The 12541-nt window shown below is 42.1% G+C and overlaps 1 protein-coding gene across 3 annotated transcripts in view; it reads left to right on the plus strand.

The window, feature by feature from the left end:
- Positions 1-12541, plus strand: part of CARS1 (cysteinyl-tRNA synthetase 1) — a 465335-nt gene that overhangs the window by 384833 nt on the left and 67961 nt on the right. For all 3 annotated transcript variants that reach the window (XM_085644733.1, XM_085644734.1, XM_085644735.1), the window contains one exon: positions 8968-9027. In XM_085644733.1, coding sequence (XP_085500859.1) covers positions 8968-9027 — 60 coding nt within the window. The remainder of the gene's footprint in view (positions 1-8967; positions 9028-12541) is intronic.

Here is a 12541-nt window from a genome sequence, read left to right on the forward strand (position 1 = left end):
GACACAGAGCACTGAACATGACCTCAATCCTCTGCTCAGCGTTTTCTGTGAACTCAGCCTGCACGATTGCATGGCACCTTGTTAAGTCCAGAAATAACACAAAGTGTAAAGTTAGAGAGAAGGTTTATTCCATTGCAGCACAGTACCCTGATACTGCTCCAACTGACAAGATAGGAATCCACCTCAGCCTCCCACATTCCATGTCAGAACTATATTACCTCATATAATGACATCGACAAAGATAACAAGAAAGGTGTAGATCTAACACACCTTTTCCCTATACAAGATAAACAATTGGAAAAAAAAAACTATATACAAGTGAAAAGAGAAATGCAGGAAAGAGATAAAAACAATAAGAGACACAAGGAAAATGAAGGTCACACAAAATCAGCAAATTTAGTGGGACAACGTCTTATGCGTATTCCTTTCTTAACTCTGGAAGCTACAGAAATCTTCAGCAAAAGAATCACAAAAGGTTTCCTCATCAAATGCATTTGTATCCATAAAAAAGTCACTTCTTGCCATTTCAGCAATATGCAAATTAGAGCAGATCTGTTCTCCCAAATCCACTCTCAAAAAAGACCCATCATCAAACTTTTTATTAGAATCAGAATTCGATCTAGCCACACATGTCACATTCCAGACTTTGTCATCTTGAGTCACAACACTCTTACCATAGGCTTTGATGATCCTCATAGCCTTACCAAACTTATGCACATTCTTTGAAAACAGCCTTGGTTTCTTCACTCTGAGCAAATCCCCCCACTTCAAATGAATGACACTTGGTTTTCCATTTTTTTATCTTAAGACCTCTTGATTTTATCTTGCTTCAAGTGAACTCTGTCCTTAATCACTTGAACATTTACTTCACTTTGAAATTTGGCCTGTTCCTTCCTGAACCATCAAGGACACAACTTGGATATGGGTGGTCTACCTCTCAACAATCTAAAAGGACTGACCTCAGCAGTTGTTTGAGGTGTAATACGATACCACCACAGTTTTTCCCTCAATTTGTCCTTCCACAAACAACCAAAACCACATGCCTAAACAATACACTCCTTAAGGACTCTATTAAACCTTTCAACTTGTCCATTACCTTGTGGTTTGTATAGAGCAATGGTTGCATGTTTAATATTGCTAAAAGAGAAAAAACTTTGCATTTCTTTGGAGACGAGTTGGGTACCATTATCAGGATAACCTTCTTTGGCAAAAACCTCTTTGAAAAATTCAATAATGGCACTAGAAGCGGCATGAGGCACCAATTTCACCTTTGGTCATTTCGAATGATAATCAACTAGCACCAAAGCAAAACGACAATCAGACGGAAGTGCTTTAAAGGGTCCAGAAATATCAAATCCCACCTTCTGCCAAGGAGTGGTAGGCCAAGGTAATGGGTTGAAAGTGGAGCTGGAACAGGTTTCAGCATTTTTTCACTATTGACCATCCTGTCCAAACCAGGCCACCAAAACATGGTGCTTATGAGCCTCTTCATTGAGGACATACCTGGATGTCCTTCATGAGGCAATTTGAAGATATCACTCTGCATACCTTTTGGGGGAATACACTTTCCACTTTTAAAAACGAGTCAATTTTCTACAACCAATTCACCAGCTATTCTAAGGAACGGAACAAGTTCCTCAAGCACTTTCCTCCTTTCAGGCTGTCCCACTTCTACAAGCTTTTTAATCTGACACAGAATCTGATCATCTGTATCAGCTTTCATCCATTTGTCTTTCTGTAACCCCTTAAAAACTCATCAGAAACATAATCAGACACTTTAAGTACAAGGTCCTCCTCAATACCAGTCAAATGATTTTCTATGTCAGATGAGGGCAGACATGACAAACAGGCAGCCATTACATTGCCGCGTCCTGGTACATACTCCACATCAAAACAATACTCTTGAAGTTTCGAGACAAGTCTCGCAATCCGAGTAGTGGCATTCCAACCCCCACCCGGTGAAAGAATCCCTACAAAGTGCTTGTGATCAGTTTTGAGAATAAAGCGTGACCCCCAGATAAAATTACGGAAATGTTCAATGGCCCAGACACAAGCCAACATCTCCTTCTCTATGACAGCATATCTTCTTTCTGCTTCTGACAAGGAGCGTGAAGAAAAGGTAATTTTCCACGGTTCCCTACCTCATCTTTGTGATAATACGCCACCAATCCCATAATACTTATGTCCACAGTCACAATACATTGTGCACCCATTCTAAAAGGTTTAAGAGTTGGAGCATGGCCAATCTTTTTCTTGATTTCCTCAAAAGCAGATTTTTGTCAGTCAGTCCATAAATATTGCACATTTTTCCTTGTGAGTTCCCTGAGCGGTTCCGTTTTGGAAGCAAAGTTTACTATGAACTTGCTATAATACTCACAAAGTCCTGCAAAAGACGACAATTTCTCCCTATTATCAGGAGCAGGAGCTCTAAGATTGGCATTAACAAGGGATTTCTTGGGAATGACACAATTCTTGGGCACAGTGTGACCCAGATACACCACAGATTTACAAAATAAATGACATTTGTTACCTTTTATTGTCAAACCACTTTTCCTCAAAACACTACCCACTTCCCTAAGATGCTTTTCATGTTCCTCTTCATCTTTTGAAAAAAGCTAAATATCATCTTGGAAACATTTGATAAATTTTCCCATATTCTTGAAGAGCTGAAACCTAGACTTCTGAAAAACAGACGCCACAGAGGCTAATCCAAAAGGCATACGTTTAAATTGAAATAGCCTCTGCAGCGTAATGAACACAGTCAAAAGACGAGAATCTTCAGTCAGCTCAATCTGGTGGTATGCTGATCTCAAGTCTAGAGTGGAAAATACTTTAGCTCCATCAATCATGCAGATCAGTTCATTAATGTTGGGCAGAGGATGACAGTTCACAAAAATGTTGGCATTGACAGCTCTCAAGTCCACACAGAGTCTCTGGGAATTGTCTGGTTTGCAAGCCAAAACTATCGGAGACACCCATTCGGAATACTCTATCTCTTCAATTACTCCCTCATTCACCATACCCAACAATGTTTCTTAATTCATCCCTCACTGTAATAGGAACATTGCGTATTTTGTATGACAGGCAGACTGGAGTTTGATTTTTTTGGGAATAGTCCTCCAGTTTTCCCAACCTCTCTGTGAAAACCTCTGGAAAATCACTCATAATTCCTCTATCCATTTCTTTTTCTTCTATAACTAAAACAGGCTCATGACTCCTGGGATTAAGAATGATGCCCAGCTTCCATTGATCTTTCCAACCAAGAACATTCACTCCCTTAGGTGCCACATACAATTTAATAATTGCGTCTCTACCTTTAAAATGAATGTCGTGGTAACATATCCCACTATGTCAATGACACTACCATTAAAGCTCTCAGCAATAATGTCAGATGGAATCAAACACTCCATATTCCATACATCTCCAAATCTTTGAAGAAAGTAGTCCGTGGTAGCAATCGTTCATGGTGATCCTGAATCAGCCATAAGTTCTAAATCAACTCCATTAATATTCACCACACATTTAGAACTTTTGACTTCCCCCTCTCCTGTTTTCCCTTCTAATCCCTCCGAATCACAAACATGTCCCATATTTCCCTCATCACTACCAGCTCCAGTAACAAGATACAATACTTTATTCCTGTTGCCCAAATTACTATTTCTCCTCACATCATGACAAACCTTGGCAAAATGTCCATTCCTACCACATTTCACACATGTCCTCCCAATGGCAGGGCGACGAGGTGAGGAAGCAATGTGAGATGGACTCCCACAGTTATAACATACAAACTTACCTACCCTGCCAGATCTGTTCTCTTCAAACTTGTTATATCTCCCAGAAAAATTCCTATTATAATCATCAATTATTTTTTTAAAGATTCCCCAACCTTTTGTAGTACCATCTCTACCAACTGCACCAACCACATCAGGATCATCCTTGTTGATTTTTTTAAGGCGCATGTACCGATTTCATCCATCGCTCTGATTGCTCTAAGGCTTTAGCTGTAGAAATCACATCTTGCAAATTAGGATCCCCCATGACCCACAATTGTTCTTGAACTTTCCTACTTTTCACATGCACAATGATTTGATCCCTTATCTCATCAGTAATCCCTCCAAAATTACAATGTAAAGACAGACCCCTTAAAGCAGTGAGAAAATCATCAAAACTTTTTTCAGTTCCTTGTACTCTGTTGTAAAATTTAAATCGGTTCAAAGCTATACTAACAGTCGGTTTGAACCTTTTCTCCAATCCTAAAAACGCTTCTTGAAACACATTAGTTTCATCGCCTTCTACATAAATCGGTGGTAATGTACAAAAAGTCAATTGCTCCTCAGAAACTAAGCAATGTAGAAGAATATTCTTCTTATGTTCATTTGACATGTCCTCATCATCAATAGCCTTTAAGTTTGTTAAGAATTCCTCCTTGCAACGCATCCAAGGGATAGGCGGATGGCCTATATTTTGTAGAAATTTGGTGGGAGGCTCAAATTGCATTGTTGAATTAGAAATAAAGCAAATAAATATAAACAAGGATCAATATGAGTGTGCAGATCACTGTAACAAACAGCACCAATAAAGTGGGCATATCACTGTAACAACTGGCACAAATAGAGTGTGCGAATCACTGTAAGAACTTGGTAGTAAAAAACTTTGATCTGCACCATTGGAGATCACTGTGGCAATAAATATGTTGGCTTTGATATGCACCAATAGACAGCTTTGATCTTCACCACTGGACAGATGTACAAATCACGATGTAAGTTCTAAACAACAACTCGATGAACCGCGTTGTGTGCAAATCCCAGTGGGAAAAACAATAATCTGCACAGCATAGGTGTGCAAATCACAGTGCCAGAGCTTGAAGCGAGAAAAAAACAAACAAAAAAAGACAGAACTTTAGAGAGACAGGCCGTGCACTAGCAGTGAGACATTCGTGTCAGGGGCCTGGAAGAAGGCTGCAAAGGCCCAGATTTAGAGGCCTTCATGGTGAGGCTTTTCTCAACTGTGCTGGAGACTCTGAGCCGGAGGTTCATCTTGAGAGGGTCCACAGAGTGGGGCCCTGCATTCCGGGTGATTCCAGGAAACCCAGGGACGTGCTGGCAAAATTCAGCTCTTCAGTACCAAGGAGTTGGTCCTTCAGAAGGCACGAGCACTCGACAAGGTGTCCTTCCAAAAAACAACATGCTCTCTGTACCAGGATATAGTCCAAGCAACACTTGTTCTACACCAGTTGTTCCGCCCAGTCACGTCAGCCTTAAGAGACCGCAAGGTAAAATACAGATGGCCTAGCTTTCTCACTTGGCAATAAGAACTACCACTGCACTGATTTGGAGGAGGCGATGACTATTCTGGGTATCGAGGTGCCTGTCCCTGCCCGAGCACCAGAATTGAGAGTTGTGGAGGAAGCAGCAGGCTCAAAGAAGCAAGGTGGGGGGCCCTGGGTACAGCAGCGGAGAGCAGGCAAGAACAATACAGGATGATGAGGTACCTGCTCTCTGCCATCCACATGCTGTGTTTCTTATGACGACACCGGTTGGGCTTGCAGTTTGCGGGCCTTTGCAGGGGCCTTAGACTCATGCCATTCGGACTCTGACTCTCAACGATGAGGCTGAGGCGTGGAAGAGTTTGAAGATGTCATGACTGTCGACAACACTTGTTGTTATCCCTAGCTAATATCTTACTTGTGCCTACATAGCAGTTCTATGGGCCTTGGAGGCGGAATTTGGACCGCCCCTGATAATGCTCTAATTGTGGTTCTCCTCTGTGATAGAGAATCCCCAAGCTCACAGTTATGGTTTATATTTGTTAATAGTAATATTGTTTTGGTGTCGCAGTACTTTCTGCTTTTATTTTAGGTTGCTTTGGTACGGTGGGAGGGAAGGGGGAATGGTATTGTGGGTAGTGCTCCCCGGAGTGCAGCTGGAGACACAGGCTGGAGGGTTTAATGTTAACTGATGGGGATTAATTGCCTAACGTGGAACGTGAAAGGCCTAAACTCCCCTAACAAAAGGAACCGGGTCTGGAAATTCCTAAATGACCACCAGATTAAAATTCTGCCCTGTAGGAGACACATCTTCAATGCAATGTGGAACAACGATTGAAACATAGGGCCTACCCGCAGATTTTTCGTTCCTTGGCACACGCTAAACACAACTGGGTGGCGCTTCTCTTTCATACATTGATCCTGTTTCTCCACCATGACACTAAAACGGACAAAGAGGGGAGGTTCTGGATGGTTAGGGGTGAGATACGGGGACGATCATGCAATTTCAATTTATTTATTTTGATATGGAACTCCTACGGAGGTCCACAAAAATACACAGACAGATGAAACGAGAAATACTTTGCATACAATACAAAATGCTTCCTTTATATGTGGCTGCCTCCTAAAAAAGACTTTTATCAAGCATACTGTGTGGTGTGCAGAAATAAATAAATAGATACATAAATCAGAACATTGGCCATACGGTGGGAAGGGACGCCTGAGTAACACTCTGTATGTAAAAATTAGATCAGAAGAAATTCCCCTTAAAGATAGGAAATTCGAACTAGAAATGCATTATCGTTAGAGTTACAATAGTTGAATAACTATTGTTCATGTTGAGAAACTCCTATGCCTTACTCACTGCCTCAACGTAGCTCCCTTTCTTTAAGGGGAGTGCCCCCCTTGTCTCCGACTAATTGAACAGCCTGCGGTCGCAGGCTCTTTTTATTCTGTGATTGTGGTGAGTCGGCATCCTCGTGTCAGACAACTAGTGCACTGACTTCCAAGATGGCCACCTTAAGTGGCACTACTTCCTGGTGTGCCGGCGGTGACTAAACCTTCCTGTTTGGAAAGGTTTCATTGTCAAAAAAGGTGTGCTGAAGCGGAGCAAAAATGTATGATTGCTAAAAAAATGACTTTAACAGAATGGCTAGAAAAAGGTTCATTATGCAAAGCAGTGTGAAAGAAAACATTATAAAAGTTCTTGACCTTGATTTTGAATGGGTAAATGAATAAAAAGGTTTTTATATTGGCCAAATTATTTAAAAGGTTTAAAAATTAGAGAAAAGATAACTTGGAGTTAAGCGCCTGGTTGAAAAAGGGGGTGGAATGACAAACGTCTTTTTTTCTGTTGTGGAAGAGGCTATATTATTTAATGAAGTGACCCTAGGGGATATTTTCATTTAGACAAATAATATGGGTTTTGAGACGGAACACCCATTGTTCTCTTTCAAAAAGATGTGATTCTTGTTTCACCCGCTGTAGAATGACTCAGTTGAAGTCACTTATGGTGTGATTCTGTTCAATGTAATGAGATGACATTTTTGTGGTGGTTCATCTGCATCGCAAATTACTATGATGTTCGCCAATTCTTACTTTGGCTTTCCTACTGGTCATCCCAATGTAGTGTATATTACATGGGCAGGTTATCATGTATATCACACACTGTGCGTTGCAGTTGGTAAATTGTCTTAGGTCCCAAGTGGTGGTGTTCTTGTGAGGGAGCAAATACTGTAACTCCCACAAGGGTAGTGCCTTGGACTGGAAAGAGGCAAATTTGGGTTTCCCTTGTGTCATAGGTTTGCAGTCGTGGGTTTCTTCTGATCACATTTTTACATACAGAGTGTGACTACAGGCGTCCTTTCCCCCGTATGGTCTCATGTTGCAATTAAGAGGCAACTAATCCTGTACGTGTGAATTTTTCCGTTGACCTTTTATGTTGTGTCTGTATGTCTTGTGAGTGCCTTGTATGTTCATTTTAAAAGCGATATACCGCTGAGGACAGCAATAGAAGTGATCACATTTATTATGAAAAATATATCACGTTTTTCCACACAGGGGAAGTGTTTTTACTGTTGGGAGACGGAGTATAGTGCTCTCGATTTGTTTAACATGATCATGCCTTTTTTCCCCTTGTAGTTGATCTCTATCAAGATTATGACACCAATGGATGCTGTATATATTTAATATTATATGTACTAAAATTAAGAGTGGGACCAGGGAACCCTTATATCCTTAAAGTCCCCAATGTCTCCATATTTTAACCATACCAGGTAGGGGTAACAGTAAAGAACATTTTCCTACTATCCAAGTATTTTTGATTGTTTTTTTCCCCTCCACTCAGACCTCAACACTTCATCAACTAATAGTACAAACTATAAGTGCTCCCACGTCTCCCTAGGTCATAGCACGCTATGCAGCGGGACGGGAAGAACCCGATGATGAAGCATACCACCAAGGGGGCAACCCTGATGGGTGAGGGTTATTTAAGTGAAACACATAGTTTTCCTTTAGAAAAACATCTAAGTGGAAAGAAAAAGACCCTTCATTAAACAGAGGGGCTCACTATGATTATTACGTGTCTGGTTTGGCGGACAAGCCCTCCTGTTCCTAATTTTATCTCTACCTCCCACTTTTTTATTTTTTATTTTATTTTTTTAAGTATTTCGAAGGTAGTCAGGGCTGCAACTGCTTAAAGTTTAAGTAATTTGTTGTGGAACGGCCAGGGCCATATAGGAGAACTCCTCTGGCTGCAACCATCCTCTACTCTCCCAGTGATCAGAATTCACCTGAGGATGACCATTCCAGCACAGATTAATAACATAGTACAAATATAATAACCATGTCAGTGCAATAGAACCAGATTGCAAAAAAACATGACAAGGGAATACACTTTATGATATATGTATGCAGTTTTATCACATTCCTAGCACAGTGATGGTGATGTCAAACCTGAAATGGAGCATATTGTTCCTAAATGTTCAACATTCGTTTCTTCCTGGATGCTGGTTTGAGATTGCTTCACTTTAGCGGTGATGCATTTGTCTTCTGTGAGCTAAACCACAGGTATGTAGATGTTATTGACACATGATGGTGACCACTATTTACTGTTAATCTCCGAGTGCCATTTCATTACGAGAACAAGCAGTTCAGAGCAGTGTTTCCCTTGCATAGATGTAATTGCTTATTTTTCTTGTCAGATTGAGGAAGAGAAAAAACGAAAGAAGGAGGAATCTGCCAGGAAAAAACAAGAGCAAGAGGTAACTAGTATACGTTTTTTGTACCATACACTTGAGTGGAGCTCTCTGTTGAAATTTCGTCTGTTACTTTCTCCCCTCCCACTCTGCTTTTTTAGTCATTTTTTGTTTCCTCCATTGTGCACCCAACATGTTCACTGTTTCTCTTGCCACTTAGGAGCGTTTCATTTCCCCTCCCCACCCCCCCTAATGTTACTCCTCTGACCTCCCTCCCACCCCCGTTGTGTCATTTGGAGGGGCTGACAACTACAATTTGTTGCTCTGTTTTTTAACACGGCCCGTGCTTTGCTGTCATTTGATAGTACTTCTGTCCAAATCTTTGGTGAACGTCCCTGTGAACTGTGGCTGAAATGGTATCAGAGGGGCTTTCAAATCCTCTTAAATCAGTTGTACTCCGGCTGTAGTCTCCAGGCTTCAGTCACTTTGCTTGCTTTGGTGCTTCTGAAAGATTGCTAAGAGCTCACTGGCTCTCACACAATCTTTCTTTCATCATAGGTCAATCTCAATCGCCGCTCGTTTTGCTTCATGCAGTAGATCTAATCAAAATACAGGCATCCTAGAAGCACCCGTAACACACTAAATGGGAATCTACTTAATACTTTCTCTTTCATAGCAGAGCTTATCATATGTCAAATCACCTTGTCTGTTTCCAAGCAATTCATATGTATATCCAGGTTCTGTGTGAGAGTTTTCCAAGTGTTTCATATGCCAGTTCATCATCCACCTCTGGGAGCTTGGCACCTATCTTCAAAACCAATTTTACACAAGAACATGGTTCTGAAGATGGTGCCCACGTAGCCCATCACTGGAAACGGGTCAGCATTTACTACTAATTTGTTCTAAAGTTCAGCCCTCACAAATAGTAATTGGGCTTTAATCTATCGCATAGTAAGTAAATGCACAGTTAATATAGGCCCATAAACTAAGTGACTTATATCAGCATTCCTAGGTGACAATATGCAACCTTCTGCTAAATGTATATTTATTGGCTACTGCTTACAGGAGAAATCATGAAATAATTGGAAGTATTTTAGATCCAATAGGCTGCCACCAGGTTCAGCTCAAGGCATACGCCATCTGTAACCGTGGAGAATGTCATGCCGCCATCTAAGTGGCTAAGCAAATCGACTGGTGGAAAAAGTCATCTTTCATTTGGACACTGTCTGCAGTTTCTTCTCCTCCAATGGATCTGGGAAATGTGCAATATTTCTTCTGTACCGACAAGTGGCAGCGTGGCTCCAAGTCTGCACCAACACCTCCCCGTCACAGAACCTTCCATATATAGTGCCACCCAGCACTTTGACATCAATTGCCTTTTTCTTGATCCTTCGAGGTAGAGCTGATGTGCTCTCTTTTAATGTTTTCTGTTTTCTTTTGTTCTAAAAGATATTTGCAGTGCTGTAAATCATGCTTGTGGATGTTTGAGCTCCTTTCGGTCCTCCACCGCTCTGCTGTCTTCATATTTGGTTAGTCTCCATTCAGAGTTATCCTGGACGATGGTTGGTCCACACAGTGTGGTGGACGTAAGGTGCACCACAGTCGACCATGGAGATCGACTAAATCTCTGCTGGTCTTACTCTGGATCCAGCTCTGAAGGTAATTCGAGGACTCTTCCCCTTTGTCAATGTCACCTTCCCTCTGAGAGGTTGAGAAGTGTTTTTCCAGTCTAACATTGCTCTTGACCGCAAGGCACATCAGCTGATCGTTGGTAACCCATTGACTCTGACAGGTATATCATCTTCTGACTTGACTCCTGCCTGGTTGGGAAGGGGACTGGTACTGGCTCTGTTCCAGTGCTGTGTCCAGTGTTGGCAGGTCTGCTCTGCCACCTGGCGCTGAACCCAAGTGGCGGCATTCACCAGGCTCTGCTGGGTCGGTTCAGTCCCCTTGGACTCCTTCCGGTGTGCTTTTGGTGCTTAATGAGCTCCATAGTGATTGCATGCCCTGCCTCCAGCAGGCTCTATCCTGACCTTTAGCCATGCACAGCGGGGTATGGCTATCGGGCATGGCTTGTGGAAGCCCTGCGCCATCCAATCCCTGTAGGCCCCTAACCCCATGTTGCGCAAGGCGTTCAGGCATGCGCAACAGGGGGTTGGCTGAAGTCCCCCCCCCCACCCCCCCTTCCCTCAGCCTTATTAGGTCCCAGGGAGCCATTACCTGGGCCTGCCTTAATTATTACTGGTTGCCACAGAGCAGCAAGTTGAGGGCCGTAGGGTACCCCTCTCTTTAAACTTCACTTAGGCCCCAGGAAATGGGGTACCCGGTGCCTTTAAAGACTCGGCAGGGGGAAACCTGGGCTCCCCTCCCCTTTTAAAAAAGAGATCAGCCCAGGCCTACAAAGGCTCGGGCAGAGGGGTCCGCGCAGGTGGAACTTTGGTCCTTGACCCCCTACCACGTCACAAGCGAAAGGGGTCCCACGGAAATGCATTGCAAGTATAGGTTTGCAGTGAATGATCTTTCTCCTATTGGAAAGCATTACGCGTAGAAAACGCACTGTTGTTTAATATTGCTAAAACTGTAGGAAGTCTATTGCGAAAAAGTACTTACCTGATTATGAAGTTATAGGATTCAATATATATAAAAATAAATTTTATTTTTGTAAATTGGTGTGGGTCTCCTTTTTGAGTGTGTGCAAAAATTATTATTAACAAATGTCTAACACTCCTTTCTGATAAGCCTAATGCTGCTCTACCACACTACCCTAGATAGAGCACCCTGGGATTGCTAGAGCAAGCCCCTGTCCACTCATAAGGGATACCTGAACTCTTCACACAGCATACCTCTTTTGGTATAGTATATAAAGAGCCATCTTCCTACATTGGTGGTGCAGCAGTGGGATTCAAGGCTTGACATTTGCCCCACCACTTTGTTAATGAGTGATTCCTCTAAGGAATCCCAAATTGTCTTTAGCTAAGAACATTTTTTTTGTCAAATTTGAAAGTTTTTTCTGAATGATTAACAAAAATAGCTGTAGGGCCTTGGTTATAGTCCCCTAGCCCAATTATACTAGGACTTACGAATCCTTAAAAGTCTCTTAAAACAGTTTTCTTTAATTTTCTAATAAGATCCCAACTGTTTTTAAAACAAATGTCTGATACAGTGGGTACTAGCCAGGAATTCAACCTTGCCCCCTACAAGAATCTTTAAGTGGGGACAACTTAAGAACCTCTGTAAAGCATGTGACATTGCTGTGGGACCTAAACGCACTAGGGCACAAATACAGGTACTGCTTGCCAAACACGATAGAGCCCTGGCAATGAGAGAAAATCTTAAAGGGAATGGAGTTGTCCTTGAGGATGATGGTTCCTCAGATTCCCCTACTGATGGTACCTCTACTAGGTGTACCTCCAACAGTTCCACCGAAGAAGTGGAAGATTAAGACCCTGATATTCAGAACATAGCTCACCTTGAGGGCCCTATACTGGCCATAGAAAAGGAAAGGGCTGACATGGACCTAGGACCCATCTCTTGTGGCAGCAAGGTTTTAAATAGGAAGAAAGATTAAGCTTTTGACCTT

Source organism: Triturus cristatus, chromosome 3_1 (genome assembly GCF_964204655.1).
Source record: "Triturus cristatus chromosome 3_1, aTriCri1.1, whole genome shotgun sequence".
In the NCBI taxonomy this organism is placed as follows: domain Eukaryota; kingdom Metazoa; phylum Chordata; class Amphibia; order Caudata; family Salamandridae; genus Triturus; species Triturus cristatus.